At 40.8% G+C, this 20146-nt stretch overlaps 1 protein-coding gene across 7 annotated transcripts in view; it reads right to left on the bottom strand.

Moving 5' to 3' along the window:
* Positions 1-655: 655 nt before the first annotated feature.
* The window catches only part of slc4a11 (solute carrier family 4 member 11), a 66538-nt gene continuing 47047 nt past the window's right edge, over positions 656-20146 (bottom strand). For all 7 annotated transcript variants that reach the window (XM_061795938.1, XM_061795936.1, XM_061795940.1 and 4 more), the window contains 12 exons: positions 19737-19821; positions 18323-18448; positions 17692-17805; positions 15103-15235; positions 14955-15028; positions 14054-14285; positions 13673-13779; positions 10699-10864; positions 6348-6521; positions 5972-6167; positions 4828-4997; positions 656-2886 (listed from right to left, as the gene is read on the bottom strand). In XM_061795938.1, coding sequence (XP_061651922.1) covers positions 2820-2886; positions 4828-4997; positions 5972-6167; positions 6348-6521; positions 10699-10864; positions 13673-13779; positions 14054-14285; positions 14955-15028; positions 15103-15235; positions 17692-17805; positions 18323-18448; positions 19737-19821 — 1644 coding nt within the window. In that variant the 3' untranslated portion in view covers positions 656-2819. The remainder of the gene's footprint in view (positions 2887-4827; positions 4998-5971; positions 6168-6347; positions 6522-10698; positions 10865-13672; positions 13780-14053; positions 14286-14954; positions 15029-15102; positions 15236-17691; positions 17806-18322; positions 18449-19736; positions 19822-20146) is intronic.

Here is a 20146-nt window from a genome sequence, read left to right as displayed (position 1 = left end):
TGAACTGGAGCGAGTTTTTGGGAACATTTTGATGGGCTCGCTTACAAAGCGGCCAATAAATATGGAAAGGCGAAATATGAACTCCAGAGAACATGCCAACCTTTCTGTCAACAACAACAATTGGTTTGTAAAGCCCGTCAGGTTCACTTGACTGCCTGAAGGTGGCGCAAGAGGACAGTTTGAAGCCAACGTTGCTTGAGTCAACTGCAGACGGGACAAGGCGTCCGAGGCCAAAGCAGTTCATTAGGCTTGAGTTGAATCATGCATGATTGTCATCAAATAATTTAGATTCAAGATTATATCAAACATTCTTTTAGTCAATGACGAGGATGTCTAAAAGCCACTATTTGAGGTGAGGCGAAGGCGAAAGACAATTATTTGGGTCATGGTGTCTATTAGGGCTGTCATATTTGAGGTGAGGTGTTGATCTGTTCAAGGAGGCGGCAATTAATTGGGGCGCAGCCGCAGGTGGAGTGGAGGCGCTTTTTTGTTTTCGGGACAGCACGGCAAGGCCACTATTTAAGGCGAGGCTTTTATTTGCTCAAGTGGATGGTTCTCAATTGGGGCACAGCAAGTGAAGGCCACTTGTATTTGAGGTGAGGCATTTGCAGGTTAGCATGACGCTGTTGTTTTTTGCAAAGAAAAAAACAAAACATTACTATTGGTACTTTTTATTTGGCAAACAGCTTGAGATAGTCTCTTTTTTTCCAGTGTACTATGTATATATATATATATATATATATATATATATACACACTTATATACTTATATTTATAGACTATATAATAAACCAACATTCTCTTTTTTTACATCATATTCCATCTTACAAATATAGCTGACATTTTCCACAACAACGAAAAAGACCCTTTAATGACACTTAAATGTGTATGATATATATAATAAAAAAAACAAAAAAACACCCATCTTACATTCATGGTTAGAAAAGTAGGCTATATGTAAGAAAGAAATATATCACCCTTTACAGAAAGTCAGGGAGGAAAAAACCAAACAAAGTTGAGCACAGAAATAACCAATAATACACAATAAATCACTTTAAGAGTGGAAGTGAAGAACGCAAAAGACCTTTTGGGGATGATGACAAGTTTGTACATGTGACTCCTCTGGTTCGTCGTTCCCCGCGAGGATTATGCAAATGCCTCGACGTCGGCTTACCACTTTTCCCGCGTGGTCCGACCGAAGCGACTGCACGAGGGAGCTTTTGCTCCCTTTTCTTCTCCAAAAATAAAGGTCGCTGAGCTTTTTTTTTAATATATATATATATATATATATATATATATATATATATATATATATTTATGCATACATACATACACACACAGTATTGCTGAATCGTCACGTGTTGCATTCAAGGACCAACTGTCTGTGAATTGGCGTTGGGATGTAGGAAAAAGCATCATGCGTAAAAATCTTTTTAATCCAGGTGTCAGGGCTATTACGTGACGTTACTTTACAAAAAATATTTTTTTTTGGGGGGGGGGGGGGGGGGTCACTTTCCAGAGCAACTGTGGACATTGGAATGTTTTACCGCACGTAAAACATGAAGCCAACATGACAGACAAAACATTCCCAACACATGAAAATGATGAGCAATGCAATCATATATTGAGAAATGTCATAAAACTAAGTTTTGGTTTGTGCTGCCGTTATAAATAATGACCCACATTATATATAATGTACATGTTTTCATCGTTAACCCTAATCGTTAGATTAGGGTTGTGCTAGAGAGAGGAAGGTCAGGGGTTAGGGTCCGGAGGGTTAGGGGCACAACGGGAAGCTACCCCTCACGACATCCTGAAGAGACATTTTATCCCATTTTGATTGTTGAAAAAAATTTTTTTTATAGCCGTGTCGAATGAATATAAGCAGAGTTTGACAGGCTAAGAGTATAATTATTATGTTCTTGAATTGGAAAAAAGCAAATTGAATTTTATGAAAATGCCTTTTTCATGTAAAAATGCCCGCCTTTAAACACTCAATTGGAGTGGGGAACAAATATGAATATACAGTGCACCCCCGCAACTTTATAGTTCGCCATTTGTCAACCTGCCCCCCCCCGTTATTTGGAGAAACACCCCCCCATATTCATGGATTGTTTTGTTTTTACCAATCTTTTATTAAAAAAAATTTTCGGGGGGGAGAATTCGAAAACAACCTCTTTTCATGTGCCTATCCCCCCAAAATAGCGGGGGGGGGGGGTGTCCACTGTGTCCTACTTTTACCGCAGCTTTTGAGGAAGCTAGCTGACGTTTATGTACTAGTTGGGGCCAAACGAGTGAGGATATTAAAAGGGCCTGTTGAGGGCAAGATAACCCGCAATGATGCCAAGCCGCGCCTCTCCGATGGAACGTTAAAGGAATGAGTTAAAACAAAAGACATCCGTGCTACCTTTTGGATCTAGTATTTAACTACTCATCAACACAGTGTAAGTATACGTCACGTGGACCAAACACCACCAGCAGCAGCGTAAAAACACAACACGGGCGTGAAAAAGAAGTTGTGCCGTTACACCGTCTTCTAAATGAATCGTCACTTACACGCCATTAGTGAGTAGTTCAAGTACTCGAAACGCACACAAGGACAACGATGCCGATGAATCCGGGAGTTCTGGACCTGTTCCTCGTGCAACTTTTCGGCTTTTCCGGCCTGTCGGAAAGTGCCCGGTTTCACGAGAGTTCGCTTTGGAAATTCCTCTTCCCCCACCGCAGTTTGGCGTTAAAAAATACCCAACTTTTTCTTTGCCCTTTTCAGTCAGTCTTTTATGTTTTTCTGCATTTGGCGCCACCTTTCGTCCTCGGCAGCTACATGTGTTGGGAATCCATGATGTCCAAGTATTTGGCCTCAATGATGTGAGGAAGCACCCTGTTCCTGAAAACACACACAAGAAGAAACGTGCGTGTGATACCCTTTACCACAAAAGTACTGCAACAGCAGAACATAATAGGACCGCAAACAGTCCCCTGAGGAACTGCACACAGAATGTTTGTTACTTTAGATCATAGGTGTCAAACTCGCGGGCCATATCATTTTATCCTGAAATTTGTACTTAACATAATGTAACTTTTACACTTTCTAAAAATGAATGTTAGATTTTGTTTTGACCAGTTTTTGATGAAATCTTACTTTAAATTTTTTACTTGTATTTGATATCTTGTGCTCATTTTTAATGTATTTTCAAATTTTCCTCGTCTATGAATTTTTATTTTGAAATGAATGTTAACTTTTTCTTTATGAACTGATTTTATATTTATTACATACATTTGTACAACTTATTTTAAATGAAAGGTTACTTGTTTTTTTAAATAATTTTTTTTAACTTGTGTTCTCCAAACTTGTACCCGTTTTATGGAATTCTTCATTTCAATGAATCAAAACTTACTGAATATTCGAAATGTACTTGTTACTTCACAAATTGTCGAATTTGTTTTGTTTTCCAAATTGTTGAACATTGCTCGTTTTCTTTAATACCCTTTACATGTTTTATGGTGGCGGTTGTTATTTTTCCACATTTTGACTCGAGGAGTGTTGCGCCTTTATAGAAAGACAAACGGACCTGAAACCTTTCCACGGGGGGCGTTCACAAGTGCGGTAACACCTCTCAAAGGTGAGCGTGATCATCTTAAAAAGTGTTGCCCCGTTATAATATGCAGGTGTACTTAATGAGGTGGCAAGTGAGCACGTGTGTGTGTGTGTGTGTGGGTACGCCTTTGAAGTGCAAATGTTCATTTCTTATTGAAAACAAGCGCACTAGAGTGTGTGCGTGTGAGGCGCTGTGCACATATACGATGACACATAGCGTGGTGCATTTCTCGATCATATATATATATAATAGAGCAAACATCTGCTCGCTTTCATGTTGTCTCCGAGCGAAGCAGCCGTGTGGTGTTTTCCAACAAAATGGCCTCGACTGAAACAAAACTGGTATGCAGGATTCTCCTTAAAAAAAAAAAAAAAAAAGAAAAAGAAAACCAACGTGCGAGGGTTCCACCTGCATCGAAAAAGGAACTTGAAATGTTTTCTTTGGATGGATGTTGCTGCAAAGTACATTTATTGTGATGTACACTATATGGACAAAAGTGGGAGAAAGAAAATATTCGTTTTTAAATGAATTGTTACTTGTATGTATGATTACTATTTTTAATTAACTTCTACTTGTTTTGTAATTATTATTATTTAAATGTACTGCTTATATTTGAATGAAAGTGTACATGTTTTTAAATGAATTCAAATATTTCTACTTGTAATTCATTTCAGATTTTTTTTTATGAGTTTTGTAATTTTTACTGCTCTTTAAATAAATGTGTACTTATTTTTTTTAAATGCATTGTGAATAATTTTTCAAAAACATTTTTTTTTTAAATTCATGGCATGTTCTACTTGGTTTTAAGTATGCCTGATCTTTTTAAAAATGAATTTGTACTTGTTTTTCTCAGTAAATGTTTACTCATTTTTAATGAATTTTGGAATTTGTACTTTTTTTATTTTATTTTGACTTTACATTTTATTTATACTTGTTTTTAAATGAATTATATTTAATTTGTACTTGTTTAAAACATTTTTAAACATATTAGTTTTTTATAAATTCTTTTTGGGTGTAATCGTTTTTATGAACGGTTTCACTTCAGTTGTTTTTTTAAAAAAACTTTTTTTTTCCTTTTTTTTTTTTAATGAATTGGTAACAACACCCCCTAAAAGTCATTTATTCATTTTTGTATGCATTTATTTTTTTAAATGAATGTTTTCTCGATTCCATTTTATGAAATGATTGCAATTTTGGACAAAATGGCGTTTTGCGATGGAGGCTGTCACCTGATGGGGATGAGCATGATCATGACCAAGGGGAAGATCATCTTCATGTAGGGAATGGGGTACATGCCGAACGTGCACAGCACCAGCAGCTGCGTGATCTGCAGGAAGGTGAAGTAGTGGATCTTCCTCTGGGGCACTTTGCGGATGTAGTGGGTGGGCGGGTACGCCGTCTGCGGGGAAGGGGGAAATGACGGCGGAAGATCAGGAATAATCCGGAAAACTATTTTCCCTCCGGTCGTCTTCCTCCAGCTGTCGCGAAAGGATCCGCTCGATCAACCAACGTAGGGATCGCCATGAAAACCACACTTCATTAGAATAAAGCTCCCTTTCCACTTTGCAACCGTTTGAAATGCAGTGACGTAAAATGGGGGCAGCCAAGGCAACCCGCTAATTTCCCGACTTCGGCAGCACTTGAGAAAGGGAACAGTGTGAAGCTGGAATAGGGGTGTAAAGTTCCCTTTCGCCCTGCCGTCGAAGACGAGGGTGACCCACAAATTTGACTCTGTGAAGGGGAACAATTGTGTGACGTCCCTTTCCCCATCCCCCTTCAAAACCAACTCTTCCTCGTGTTGCTAGACGGCGTGAAAGGGTCTGACGACAAAGGGGAGAGAATGTGCAAATGTTCCTGCTAGACAGGCTCAACGGCAGCTTTGTCAAAGGGAGTCGCGTAAAGCTGGAAAAGGGGGCAAAAGTCCCCTTTCACACTGGCAATTTTTTGATCGGATCGTTTGGGACTGTGTGAAAGGGTCCGACACCAAATTTGGGAGGTGGAGTGAGCGAAGGCAACCTGCAAACTTCTCTGTTCGAGAGTCTAAATGGCAGCTTGGCCAAAGGAAATATAGCATAGTCCCCTTTCACAGCTTTGGAATTTTGGACCACATCGCTGGACTGTGTGAAAGGGTCCGACACAGATTCTGGAGAACGAAGGCGGCCTACAAATTTGCTAGCTTTGGAAATGGAACTATGTGAAAGGGAACAGCCTAAAGCCAGAAGAGAGGTGTGATGTCTCATGTGGCACTTTTCCCCGACTTCCCCCCCGATGTTGCCGGAGTGCGTGAAAGCGGCCGATGCGAAACGAGAGGAATTTGTCAGCTTCGGAGGCGGAACGTGCGGCTGCGTGAAAGGGAACGGTCGCGGGCGTCACCTGCTCCTTGAGCAGCAGGGCCATGCGGTCGCACATCTGGTTGCCGTCGATGGAGGTGAGCGCGATGTAGAGGAAGAGTCCGTACAGGACCGGCTTGGGGATCCACTGCAGCGGCAGCGGCAACAGGAACACCGAGGCGCCGATGAAAATGTTGGCGGCCAGCGACGTCACGCGAGTCTCCTTCACCTGCACGATGCTGAGGACGCACAAAAACGCGTCAGGACACACGACAGAGGCTCGTTACTGTCGTACGCGCTTTTTCCGAGGCTGAGGAAGTCGTCGAAGTAGTTGCACGACGTCTTCCATTTTCAACAGGGTAACTTGTAATTGTGAGCAACGGCGGTCAAGGTTGCGTCGATTGTGTCGCGGCGCTCACGTCTCGTAGAGGTGCCCTCCCTCCACGCGCTGCTCCACGAAGGCCAGCTGGCGCACGTGCAGCGTGGAGTGCGGGAAGGCGGCGTGCATCCAGGGCAGCCCCAGAACCGACATCAGGATGTTGATCAGGCCTGACAGCATCAGGTCCCAGTGGTACGCCGTGCCCTTCAGCAGCCTGCGCACCGCAACGACAACAACATCGACATCAACAAACACACTCCCACGGCAGCTGAGAGCTCGCATTTCCATCCCGAGTACCAGGGACATTTTGCTACCGCCGCTAAAAGGTTCCAATCAGAAATCTTCAGCGGTCTCAAATGTTCTCGGACCTCTCAAAAGTACGACCCACCTTAGCAGGGTCTTACCGTCATTTCTTGTTTATAACGGACATCCCAAAAATCATCAAAAGTCAATCCTGTGTATTATACATGGGTATAGTCAACGTTTGACATTTCTTTGACAGTCAAATGTGGTTCATGAGTAGTTATGTGTGACTAAAGACTAGAGTGTGCCACAATATTACCGGTAAATACATTATTAAAGAACAAGTATTAATAATAATAATAAGGACGGTCCTGATTTTTGAAGTTCGTTTGGGGAATGTGCATTATACTCGAGTGTGCATTATACACGAGAAATTACGGTAATCTGGCTCCAAACAACAAAACAAATTAGACAATATTCCAATTGGATTAGAGAATATTTAGAACTGGAAATAAGATAAAAAGCTGCATTTCCGACAGAAATTCCAGGAACTTTTAGATTTTGGTACTTGATTCTTCACTGGCCCCAAAACATTACCTTGGAACTAAATGTAGACACTTGTCGCTATGGTCCAAACATGGACTAGTCCAGGCTAAAGTTGGTGCAGTCGAAAAAAAGCCATATTAACGGCGCAGTTATGGGAACTTTCAGTATTTAGTTCCTGGCAGTCAAAGGTTCCCATCAGATATTTCCAGTGCAGACAGAAATGTGCAAAAAAAGTACTACCCTCACTAGAAGCGTGTTCTTCATTAAATCAGAAGCAAATTTAGATAATAGGACTCCACGGTCCTTTAAAAATTTTTAGTTTTGGGATAAAGTCCATGCACTCAAAATAAGACCATAAAGCAACATTTTATACCTTAGGTTCCAGGAAGTTACATTTTTTCCTACATGCACTTTAAATGAGCCGTAATGCATGTCCACCTAAAGTTCCAGGAACCTTTTGTTATTTGTACATTTGTATTGGTTCTTAGAACTCTAAATATGTTCAGCACAGTCCAAAAGGTTCCGAGATATCTTGAAAGTAGCACCCAGAACTAAATGTAGACCACTCCCGCTGTCAAAACACAAAATGCTCCTCCAAAGGTTCCTAGTTCCAGGGTCAAGTTCCTTCAGTCGAAATAAGCCCAAAAAATGCCTTTTTTGGTACTTTGACTTCTTGGTACAGAGTAAAGCACAGTAGCTCCTTGAATTAGGACGCTGCAATCAGACATGTTTAGCGCAGTCCAAAAGGTATTTAGGACCTATAGCAAAGTTCTTGCGGTCCAGATACAGAATGGTCCTGCAAAAGTTCCTAGTTCCGAGGTAAAGCTCCCTCAACTATATGAGCCAAATGTCCGCTCGAGTTAATAGTTCCAAAAACCTTCCGGTTCACGTACAAGTAGTTTCTGCGACTAAAAGGTTCCAATCAGATACTCTATGTTTAGCTCAGTCCCAAAGGTTCTTGGACCTCTCGAGCAGGGTCTTCTTTTGGCCCCGCAAGTGTATTTGGGTAACAGTTCTCCCGGTCCAAGCACTCAGTGGTCCTCCATATGTTCCTAGCGCCGGAATAAAATCCATGAAGTATGGACATAGTAAGGCAGAAACCTCACTTATGGCTCTGATCCCACCTCAGACCACATTGGGGCTTTTTTTTTTTGTTTTTTTGCTGGGTCGCTCTTAGGTACCGACACTGGAAAAAAGCAAATCTTTTCCCCCTCCTCCGTTTATATGTCGATAACTTCAGAGGAAAAACGCACATAAAATGAGACCCTCACTGACTTTGAAACGTCGTGAATACATTTGTGCGCTTCACAGACTTCTCCTCCATAAAAGAACGTCCGCCGTGCGTCGGCTCACATGTGCCGTCGCATTCATCGACGTCGGCGCCAGGAAGCGGAGCGCGACGTCGCCTGACTTTTAGCCAGCCGTACCTTTCAGGGTGCGGCGCGGCATTGGAGTCATCAAATGGGCGAAAACTCAACTCTTTCGCAGTTGAGTGTCGTCTGCCCTACATGTGCTTCAAATTTGGTAGCAATCAGACAAAATCACAAAATGGCCGACTTCCAGCGTCTTCTCAGGCATTTTGGTGGGTCTACTCTCGATAGACGTGCTGACCCCGTTTCATGGTCCTAAGTCAAACTGGCTTCAGGGGCTGAATTAAGAGAGAGAAAATGTCCCAGAGGCTCTTGTAGCCCTTGGCAGGAGTCCATTGTCTTTCCAGACATGGCTTCTCCAGACTTTTTTGTAGGTCTACTCATGATAGACATGTCTACCAAATTCTGCACTGCTAAGTCGAGCAAAGCTGGACAAATCACGCTGGAGCTCATCCTAAAATGGCTGCTTCAAACCAAAATGGCTGACTTCCTGTGTTTTCAAGCATGGCTTCTTGAGACTTTTTTGTCCATCTATTCACGATACACACGTCTACCAAATTCTATGTTGCTGAGGCGAACTGGCTTTGGGGGCTGACTTTTCAAAAATGTCATTGGCCAATTTGGATCGGAGTTGAGAACGATTCTCAGAAAAACACATGGAATCTGTTTTACTACCGTCCATCGCCCTTTCAATTATGAACATAGTTTATATTTGTAATACTATTTTGAAGGGTCTTGATTTATTACTTGTAATAATAACAATCCGGCAGCCGCGCTCGTATCGGCCTGCGGGCTGCCCTTCTGCGTCGAGGGCGTCCGGTGACGAGATAAGAGAGCGCGGTCGTCACGACGAGGGACGGGCACGCTGGGAAAAGGTTAGACTTCCGGTTTTGCCTGCGAGGATTTCTGACTCAGATGTCAACTTTTGTGCCTCACTTGTCGCTAACGAGCCGACGCGGCCAAAAGCCCCGAAGGTCCTCGATGGATTTTAAAACAGGCAAAGTCAACCACATCGTCATCATTATTATTAATAATAATAATAATAATAATATATAATAAATATAATAATATATAAAATATTATATAATATTAACCACCTCCAAATCCGAGACCGTGGTCCTCAGTCGGAAAAGGGTGGCGTGCCCTCTCCGGGTCGGGGATGAGATCCTGCCCCAAGTGGAGGAGTTCAAGTATCTTGGGGTCTTGTTCACGAGTTCACGAGTGAAGGAAGAATGGAACGGGAGATGGACAGGCGGATCGGTGCTTTGTATCTGTCCGTTGTGGTGAAGAAGGAGCTAAGCCGAAAGGCGAAGCTCTCGATTTACCGGTCGATCTCCGTTCCTCCCCTCACCTATGGTCACGAGCTGTGGGTCGTGACCCAAAGAACGAGATCCAGGATACGAGCGGCTCAAATGAGTTTGCTCCGCAGGGTGTCCGGGCTCTCCCTTAGAGATCGGGTGAGAAGCTCGGTCCTCCGGGAGGATCTCAGCGTAGAGCCGCTGCTCCTCCGCATCGAGAGGACCCAGATGAGGCGGCCGAGGCATCTGATTCGGACGCCTCCCCGGCGAGGCGTTCCGGGCACGTCTTGCCATCAACTTCTTAAACAGCTAACCTACAATTCCATTGCAACATGCCGCCATTTTTTTTAGTCTTGAGTTTGTTGTCACATTTGTGTCGGGCCAATGATATATTACTGGTGCACTCACTGTCGTAGTTTCGCCACGCTGCACTATTTGCATATCTGTTGTTGACCAATACTGGCCACTCACGCCAGAGGAGCATCTGCAACATTTGCACAATCGACATTGTCCCAGATGATAGCGCTACTCGTCACTTTAAACCGCATCCACTCCCTGAAGTCTCGGCGCCCTTTGCACAATGGTCACTGCACCGGACTATTGCGAGATTAGTCATTCAAACTGCGCTCAGTGCTAGAGGACTCTGCATCTTTTTCCACAATTGTCCCCCCCCAATGTTTTTTTTTTTGTTTTTTGTTTTTTTAAATTTAAAAATTGTACCGGCATTACCGGCTCTTCGATTTGGATCTCATGTGCACAATAGCGTTACTTCTGTTCACTAATGGCTAACATTGTTAAGCTTTTATTTTGGTAGGTTTATGTTTTCTTTTTGCTGTTGTTTTTTTAAGCGCCGTCACCAGTTTTATTTTGTGAGCTTGCCGCTTCCTGTTTGTGATCCATTCCTGTTGTCTTGACCGGCGTCACTTTCTTTCACCTGTTCTCGGGCGCGTTGGTGAGCGACACCACGATGTTCTGGTCGATGAAGATGAGCGAAGCGAGGAGGAAGCCCAGGCCCATGGCGCTGATCACGTTCAAGGCTGTCAGACGCTCCAACGGCGCCACGCTGAACGTCGGCTTGTTGTGGACTTTAAACACCGGAACTGCTCCCGCAACAAAAATCACAAAGAACGCTGTTTTCATCATTTTTTTCCCAGGTAAACAGTAGGAAATTCATAATCTACAAGTAATAGTATATATATAGATATATATAGTATATTCTTAAAGTATAACATTGAAATCTTCCTATAAAGTTCATTTTTTAATCAGGTGTTTTTGTTTTAAGTTGTTTGGGTTTTTTTTTTTAGCTAAAAAGTAAAAAAAAAAAAAGGAATTCAAGGTGAAAGTTAGAGGAAAAAGTCTTAATCGTTCAAGTTTTATTCTTCAAGATAAGTAATTTTTTCTAGAGAGAGTAACAATTTTTATTTATTTCTTTTACAAAAAGTGATATTTTTTCAAGGTGAAGTTATCAAGAAAAAAAGTTGTAATCATCCAATACATTTTTTTTTCAAGAATAAAAGCTACATTGATTATAGAAAAAAGATGTAATCTACCATTATTTTGTATATCGTAGGATTCATTTTCTTTTTTCTTAATTTTTTCCAAGATATAAGATTTTGGATTTTGATAAATTTTTTTTTATTTTTTTTTATTTTTTTTTAAGTATATATATTTGAAAAATATTTTTCTAAGATAAAAAGTCAATCTTCTGACAAGAAATATTTTTTTTTCCCCAAGACAAAAAAAAGAACAATAACCACGGCCCCCAACCACTAATGTTGTTAATAATATTAATTTATAGTATGATTCATCAGACCAAAGTTCAGAAAGTCTTGATGGTGGCCACAGTTTCACCCTGGATGGATTTTTTTCTTGACATAAAAAGTTATATTTTTGGGGAGGAAAGATTGGAAATGATCTTATTTTTTTTTCGAGATGGAAAAAGCAAAGATTTTTTAGGTAAAAAGTCACATTTAAATCAAAAATGAAAAGACAGATTCAAGTAGTATTTCTTTTGGGGTGATAAAAAGTTGCATATTTCAAGTTAAAAAATACTATTTCAAAGATATTTATAAATCATTTTCTTTTTTGAGAAAATGCTGTAATCTTAAGAGAATTTTGAAGACAAAAAGTCCCCGAAAAATGTCACAATCTTCCAACGATAGACATTTTCAAGGTAAGATTTTGAATGTTAATTGTAGTTATGTTTCTCAGCCAGTTATTTTTATTTTTTATTTTTTTTCTAGATTAGTATTTTTTTCCCAGAAAAAAAGCTGGAATGTTCCTACAGTAACGTCTTATCATCTAGCAAAATAGTCTTTTCTTTTTTTTTTTTTTTTTTTTCTTGCAGTCCTTGTTGGCCAAGGATCTTGAGGTGGGCCAGTAAAAAACAAACAAAAACATGTTTTTCATGTTTCCCCCCCCCCCCCCCCCCAATGATGTAGACCTGAAGTGTTTGTAGGGCAGCGAGGCCTTGAGGTGTTTCCCTGAGAGACGCGCAGCAGACGCTCGGCCATAAAATAAACATTTTTCATGAACAAACATTAATAATAAGGCAGATGCTTGATATCTGTGTTGAATTCCCTCGACCTGCCGTGCCCCAGTTAACGCGCGCGCTCGTCACTTTGTTGTTTGTTAAACGCTTGTTTGTGTGCACCTTCACATGGCAAAACACAACACAAGCAACTGAGCACCAAAACACTGGTATGTGTGTGTGTGTGTGTGGCACATTTCAATTTCAAACTATTTTACTTGAATTATATATTTTTGTTTTATTATACAGTTTTAGGTGTTGTAAAAAGACAAAAAAATCCTATTTTTCCAAGTTTTTTTTTTTAAATCTTCTGACTAGTATTTTCCAAGTATTGTTTTTTTTTTTTTTTAAGAAAAAAAAAAAAAGTAATGATTTTCAAACAACAGTCATAATTCTATTTTTAAGATGAAATGTCATGCGAGCTAAAACATTCTTGTTTTTCAAACTAAAACTCGGATTATTTTCTAAGAATAGAATCTTCCAACAGTAAAGCTGTATTTTTTCAAGATAAAATCAAATTTGTAAAACAATCTCTCAATAGAGTCCAATTTTTCAAGATTAAAAATGTATTTTATATTCAAGAAAATGCATGATCTTCTGACAATTTAGTATTTTTCAAATACAGTTTTAGAGAAAAAAGTCATGGTTAAAACAATACAGTCATATATTTTTTTAAGACAAAAGGGTATTTCTTTCCAAAATAAAACAGTCACACTGTTTATTTTAAGATTTAAATCAGATTTTGGTGGTGAGGTTGTATTTTCTTCCTTGATAAAATCCAATTTGAAAGAAAAACTAAATCTGTCATTCTTTTTTCAAGATGAAAAATTCATTTTCAGGTCTAGTTTTATCGTTTTAATTTTTTTTTTAAAGTCAGTTTTTTTAAAAGCATGATCATCTGACAATTTCTTTGTATTTTTGAAGTATTTTTTTCAGAGAAAAGTCATGCTCTTCAAAAGCAAAGTTGAATATTTTTTAGCCAATTTTGCATTATTCCAGCTCAAAAGTCATTTTTCAAGATTGAAAGTCGTTCTTTTGGGGGAAAATAGTCATATTTCAACAATGAAAATAAAATTTGAAAAACAAACTCTCAGTTTCAAGTAATTTTTTTTCCAACATACTTTTATTAAGAAAAATGTAATTGTCCAACAATGAAGCCAGATTTTTTTTTGTACTTTGCATTTGTATTTTGAGAAAAAAAAATGGTCTGACAATAAAATGGACTAAAAAAAAAAGGTATATTTTCCGATGCTATTTTTATGTAATTTTCTTACAATCATATTTTTTCAAGAAAAACAACAACGCAATTTTCTGAGCGCAACCTCAAGTGAGTGCAGTGGTTGTGAGATGCGACAAGACAGCAGGAAGTGGTACTGACGCTCGATGTCGCTAAACAGGTATGATCCGATAAAGGAGAAGAGAAGCACCGAGATGGGCAGAGCGCAGTCGGACAACACCTCCCTCACTTTGGCGTGCAGGAACGGACTGACAACACACACAAAAACACACGCACGCAGACAATTTAGTCATCAGGCCCGACTTTGCGATCAGTCAGTAGTGGTTTATGGGTCATGTTGACACTTTTAAAACAAGTACATTAGAGAGAAGACAATGAGAAGTATTTTGTTGTCAAGCAGTCAGTCAGTGTTGCTTTCTAAGTGCATTGAGCTTATTGTTTCACGCCTGAGCACGCAGTTGGTCCGATGTTGTTTTCTAGATCATTTTTTAGAACGCATTATGGTTATTGCTTAGCACGTACCTCCTCTTGAACTGGTAGAGTGTGTAGCCCATCCACAGCGTGCCCATCATGAGCAGCAGGCACAGGACGGGCCGCTCGCGTGTGCAGTCGATCAGCGAGTCGGGTATGGCGTGCAGCGCCGAGGCCACGGCGAGCTCGCTCCCGTTGCCCCCCGTCACGCCGACGCCGGCCGACGACGGGTCGGCTGCGCTGGCGTTGCCCAGAGTGGGCGGGTGGTAGTACCTCTGAAAGACTGCAAGGATGGCACAATTGATTTTTTATTGTTACGATTATGAAGAACACCTTCCCAAAATGGCGTCCTAATGTCTCCGATCCGTCAACAAAATAAACGGACGCCTCCGTGTCGGGAATGATTATTAAAAAGTTGGTGCTCGTCCATCAATGTTGCAAATGTATCGGAAAGCAGAAGGAATTAGAATTTGCGGCGTCGGAGGTTAATGTTATGCTTATGGCGTAGCAGCTAGCGAGGTCTCCATTTGAGGAAATTAAAATGGTGTCAAATATTTCTAAGGCGCTGCGACGGGCAGCGGGACATTTCGGATATCTGAAGCTCGCCATCTGATGACTAGCTTTTTTTTTTTTTTTTTTTTAAACAACAAGACATGAATTGCTGGTGCACTTCGGGTCTTCAAGAGAACGACCAAACCTATCAGACCTTTCTATTCACCAGGAAAGCTAACGGGTCAGGATGACGTGGAAGCTAACATTAGCGTCGAAGTTCATTAGCTGACTCAGGACTAAGTGGACGTTAGCGTTAGCATCAGAGCTTGTTAGGTGACTTTAGCTGCAGGAAAGGATGACGCGGTCGCTAGCGTTAGCATCGGTGATTGTTAGCAGACCCGTCTATTCATGGCCCTGGATGTAATTAGCATTAGCGCTGGCATTAGCATTTGTCACCCACTTTTCACGGTTCCTTTGACGGCGTCCACCGCAAACGCCGTCGAGATGAAGAGAGCGATCACCTCCTCTGTGGACCTGCAAATACGACAACAAAAATCATCAATAAAAAGGAATACAAATAACAGATAAATAATAAAAAGTGCGTTGACCTTTTGAAGAGCTTCATGACCAGGCTGAGGTTGAAGACTCCTCCCAGGATGAGGAAGAGGCAGTTCCACAGCCCGATGCAGGCGTAGAAGGCTGCAAAGTCCAGCTGGTAGTCATCGCAGATCCCGCGGATCACTGCCAAAAAGCACATTAGCATTATCCTCGGTCTCAGGCCCGAATACGCACTCGCTGGTGTTCTGCAGCTCAACTGCACGACTATTGTCTATGTAGTCGGGAGTGCCGCCTCATTTTCATACTTTTAATACAATAATGACCATTATTGTTGTCCTCAGGCGCAACCATGCAGTCAGTTTTTAATACGATGATGATAATTGACATCAGGACCGACAATGCCGTCTGTGGGACTTTTGTGGCTCGTTTCAATACTTCGAATACATTGAAAAGTACGTTCAGATGGCGATAGTTGGTTCTGATCACAACCTTCAGGCCCAACTATGCAGTCAATCTCATTGGAATATTTCTAACACATTACATTATCTAATATATTATTGATGTCGTCAGGCGGTCAGTGGTATTTTCTGGTGCATTTCATACAATAAGTACATGAACGTGGTAGTCGTCAGACCCGACTACTCAGTAAGCGGTGTTTTCTGGCTCACCGGAATACTCGTAATTCGGCGCCAAACTCATGATTGGTGTCATGCAACCAAATGACGTTTGTGTCTCAAGTATATTAACATGCAGGCTACTGGTGTTTTCCAGCTCATTTGAATATTTTTCACGCAATGGCAAGTAAATGTTTACGGCTGTTGTCAGTAAGCAGTATTGTCCGGCTCACCTGAACATCTTTCTGACAAGTTCACGATGAGTGTCACCAGGCCCGGTATTGCTGGATTCTTGCTTTCAGAGTCGAATATGCAGCCAGTGGTATTTCCTGCCTCATATTCTTGCCACGTGTTTAGTGTGGTTATCAAGCCTGACTATGCAGGCTTTTTTTTTTTTTCTCGACTTTCTGGAGTCAGGCCTCCTGCACCGCCGCTGCCAGGATGCTTTAAATTCCAGGGAAAAGCGAAGCGTTTGCGCACTGATGTGTGTGTGCGTGCTCGCCAGTGGCCATCTTCCCGACCTGCGGCGTGTCTAAACAAGCTGTTATGTAACAAAACCGCTTCTTATTCTCGGGTATCGCTGGCGCGCGGAGCTGCGGCTGACAGTAGGCGCTCAGCAGGAGCAGGAACAATCATCATCATCATCATCACACGAGTACAACAGTCCACCGCTGTTGATGTTTGTGGTGTGAAAAAAAACAACAGCTGCTTGACGGCAGAGGTTGTGGCAAAAATAATGGGACACCCAGTGAAGAAAATGTGGAGTTGTTTTTCATGTTAAGAACTATTAATATTATTCCCATTATTTCCTATCGGTTAAAATGTGTCAATTTATGGCCGAGACAATAGTAAATTTACATTTTATTTCCATTGTACTGTTTTTCATTTTAAATTGAAAAAGTAAGCTGAATTATTGATAAATTATTACATTTATTATCATAATTTAAATGTTTTTTTTATGTTATAAAAATCATTAAAAATGCATTGAATACCTAAGATGAATTAAATTACATTGCATTGCTACAGTAAATAAAACAAAATCAATTAAATTAGAAAGAATACAATCTTTATTGTATAATAAAATATATATTTTATTTTATCTAATTTGTTTTAGATTTTATTTCATGTTAATTTTAACATTACTATAGTAAACACGACCATCTAAAATAAATTCAATGTAAATAAAAATATATATATATTTTTTTTTTTTTACTAAAGAAATGCAGATATTTTGAAGCTACATTTTTTATTTTTATCTTACTAATATTTATCTTGTTATATCTTGTGAATTCATCCATCCATCCATTTTCTTTACCGCATCTCCTCACGCGGGTCGCGGGAGCGCTGGAGCCTATCACAGCTATCTTCGGGCGAGAGGCGGGGTACGCCCTGAACCGGTCGCCAGCCAATCACAGGGCACATAGAAACAAACAACCATTGGCACTCACATTCACACCTACGGGCAATTTAGAATCTTCACCCAACCTACCATGCATGTTTTTGGGATGAGGGAGGAAACCGGTGTCATATTTTTTAATCCTGATTTTTATCAATAAAAATAAAAAGACAAATCAAGTTACCATGAAAAATATAAAAATATGTCAAATCAGATGACACGTGAAATTTTTTTTTTTAAATTTAAAAATGATGAACAAAAAACAAAACGTAAAATCACTTTTTTTAAATGCGTAAAAAATTAACCACTATATAGTTGCTTTCGAATTTAAAAAAAATGAAATGAACATAAAAATAAAATAGAAATACAAATTACTATATTTTAAAAAAAGTATGTTAAAAAACAGTATAAAGTTATTTTTCTGTACATTAAATAAAAATACAATAAATAATAAACATGTAATTTATATAATAATAAACATGCCTTTTTTTATGTTAATTCAGTTTCATTTCTACCCACCATTATGCATTGCTCATTTGGTGTTGTCTCAAAGGGAATTAGGTTGTACGAATTTTTATTAAACGCACGCACGCGCCCACGCACGCAGTGCCCCGGTTGGCGGAGCGTACCACTTATGAAGATGGCGAGGGGGGCCGTGGTCAGCGGGATGACGAGAGGGGAACCGGCGAACAGCGAGTAGATGACACCGCCGATGGACTGCCCGACGATGGTCTTCTTCACGTCTACGCGCACACACGGAGATAAAACACAGAAGGTCAAATGTGGAATATTGAGAGTGATAATGTGGCAAAATGTGCCCGAGAGATAGTTTGAATGTAATAACAGCAGTCATAAAATTAAACCCATTTTTCATAGTGAGTGTGCTGCGCGCCTTTCTGTGTGCGTGCGCTGCAAGCTGCACGCTTCCGGCCCGTCTCCCAAACGCGTTTTGTCAGTCACAAGTCACAAGCAGACTAAGCGCTCGCTAAATTCACGCTAGCGCAGGAAACATAAACCTGCTGATCAGGCCCGACTTGAAAATTGTCTTCAGGCCCGACGGTGCAGTCACTCGGTGTTATTTATGGCAAAAGTACATTCAAATGATTGTTTTGGTTTTATGGCTGAATTCAATGAAGATTTTGGCTATTGGTTCCAGCTATGCAGTCAGTGCCGTCGTCTTGCTCCAATACATTCCGATTTTTGTCGTCGGGCCCGACTACGCAGACGGTCAGTGGTCGATTGGTAAGGCGCGGCGGGTACCGATCTCGCCGTGCGTGCTCTCGTCGTTGAGCGAGCCGAGCGCGATGGCGGGCAGCAGGATGACGATGTAGAGAAAGATGGCCGTGGTCATGTACTTCAACAGGGTCTTGTTGTGACCCACAATACCTGCAGGGGGACAAAACAAGTGCACACAAAAAAAATAAAAATAATCAGATGCTAATGTGGCTAAAAAAGAATTTGCTCATGGAGTTAGCATCAAATTTGGGCTCATTATTGTTTCACACAGCAAGAAGTAATACCATTGTTTACAATCATATCAAAAGGCTGTCGCTAGGGGCTAGTCAGCTCGTGCCGATGGTAACTCAGATTATCCGGAGAACACGAGCTAATGTGGCTAACATGCGCTACCACGTGGTTTACGATCATGTTAAGGGAGATTATTTGAGGAACCCATGCTAATGTGGTTAGCCATCAAGGTTAGCATCAAATTTGGGCAGATTATTTGGGGAACAAAAGCTCATGTGGCTAACAAGTGCAGGAAGTGGGTTCGCGCCAGATTTGGTGCGGATTCGAGTTAGGCCTGGTACACCCAAAGATAATCGGGACGTTTTCGTCAAGAAGCGATCTGACTGACGAAGGAGGAAGCGGGCGCAAATAAAAACAAACATGTCCTACCCCATGCAGACTCTGCATCATTTGCATAACTGTAATTGTATCAGCATTACCAGTAACCTTTTATTGCTAAGTGACTCTCCATAGTGTGTTTTTATGTTTTTATGTCTCAAAAGTATTTTTTGTCAACATGGCTGTCAATTGTCGTGCTAGAGTGGCCCCAACGACTGGAGACAAATTCCTAATGCGTTTTTGACATACTTGGCAAATCATGTGGATTCTGATATCCGGTAGCTTGTAAAATCTTTATTTTATTTTATTTTTTTTAATTTAAAAGATAATGACATTCACACATTCCAAAAAAAAATCATCTGCAAAAATCGGATGGTTTTTCTTGCTGTTATTTCTCTCTGTTGTAAAGTTAAGTGCTAAAGGACAAAGTATTATCATATGTTCAGCTAGTAATTCAGATTTTTATTGCTGTAAGTGTTAAGGGATCAAAGAGGTTATTTATTCATTACACGTTTTTTTTTTTTTTTTTTTTTTTTTAACTTGACTGTCCGATTAATCAGTTATGGGAATTTCTGCCAAATGTTGTAATCAGCATCAGCATAGAAAAAAATCCATATCGGTCGGGCCCTAATTAACACGGGATCGCTTATTCGTGCTGCGAGCGGGCGACGCAGGTGACACATGGACACAGATTAGTTAGCAAATAGCATCATGTGGACGCGTCAATATTAGCGTTAGGTTGCTAACATGCCGTTTGGGGACAGACGTGAATCTCAGCGGCACTTAGCTTTGCGTAGCTTCAGCGACACAGGCGGCGGGCGAATCCTACCATCTGTGAAGTCGGAGGCGTAGAGAGGAAGGCGGCGACACAGGTCCTCGTAAATCCCCCGGCCCGCTAGGAAGAAGTCTGTACACTACGCACACAAGGGGTTGGGGGGGGGGGGGGGGGGGGGGGGAGTTGTTGTTGTTAAAGAGGTCGTTGCGACCCGACGGTGCACGACCCGAAAAGCTCGGTGCTGTCGACATGGCAACGAGCACCTGAGGGACAGCAGACACTTCATTAGGTACACCTGCTGCTTTATTAAGTTTGGATATATTCATTTCAATAATCGTCTTTAACTATTTATTTGTCATTATGTACTCGTTTATTTGTGTTTTGGGGATTACTATATATTGTTACATTTTGAAAATTAATTTAGGCATGGATTATACTGTGAAATAATACATTAAATTGCCCAT

The sequence above is a fragment of the Phyllopteryx taeniolatus genome, chromosome 13, assembly GCF_024500385.1.
Source record: "Phyllopteryx taeniolatus isolate TA_2022b chromosome 13, UOR_Ptae_1.2, whole genome shotgun sequence".
In the NCBI taxonomy this organism is placed as follows: domain Eukaryota; kingdom Metazoa; phylum Chordata; class Actinopteri; order Syngnathiformes; family Syngnathidae; genus Phyllopteryx; species Phyllopteryx taeniolatus.
The sequence above is the reverse complement of the archived record's forward strand: the minus strand, read 5'-3'. Positions and strand labels throughout refer to the sequence as shown.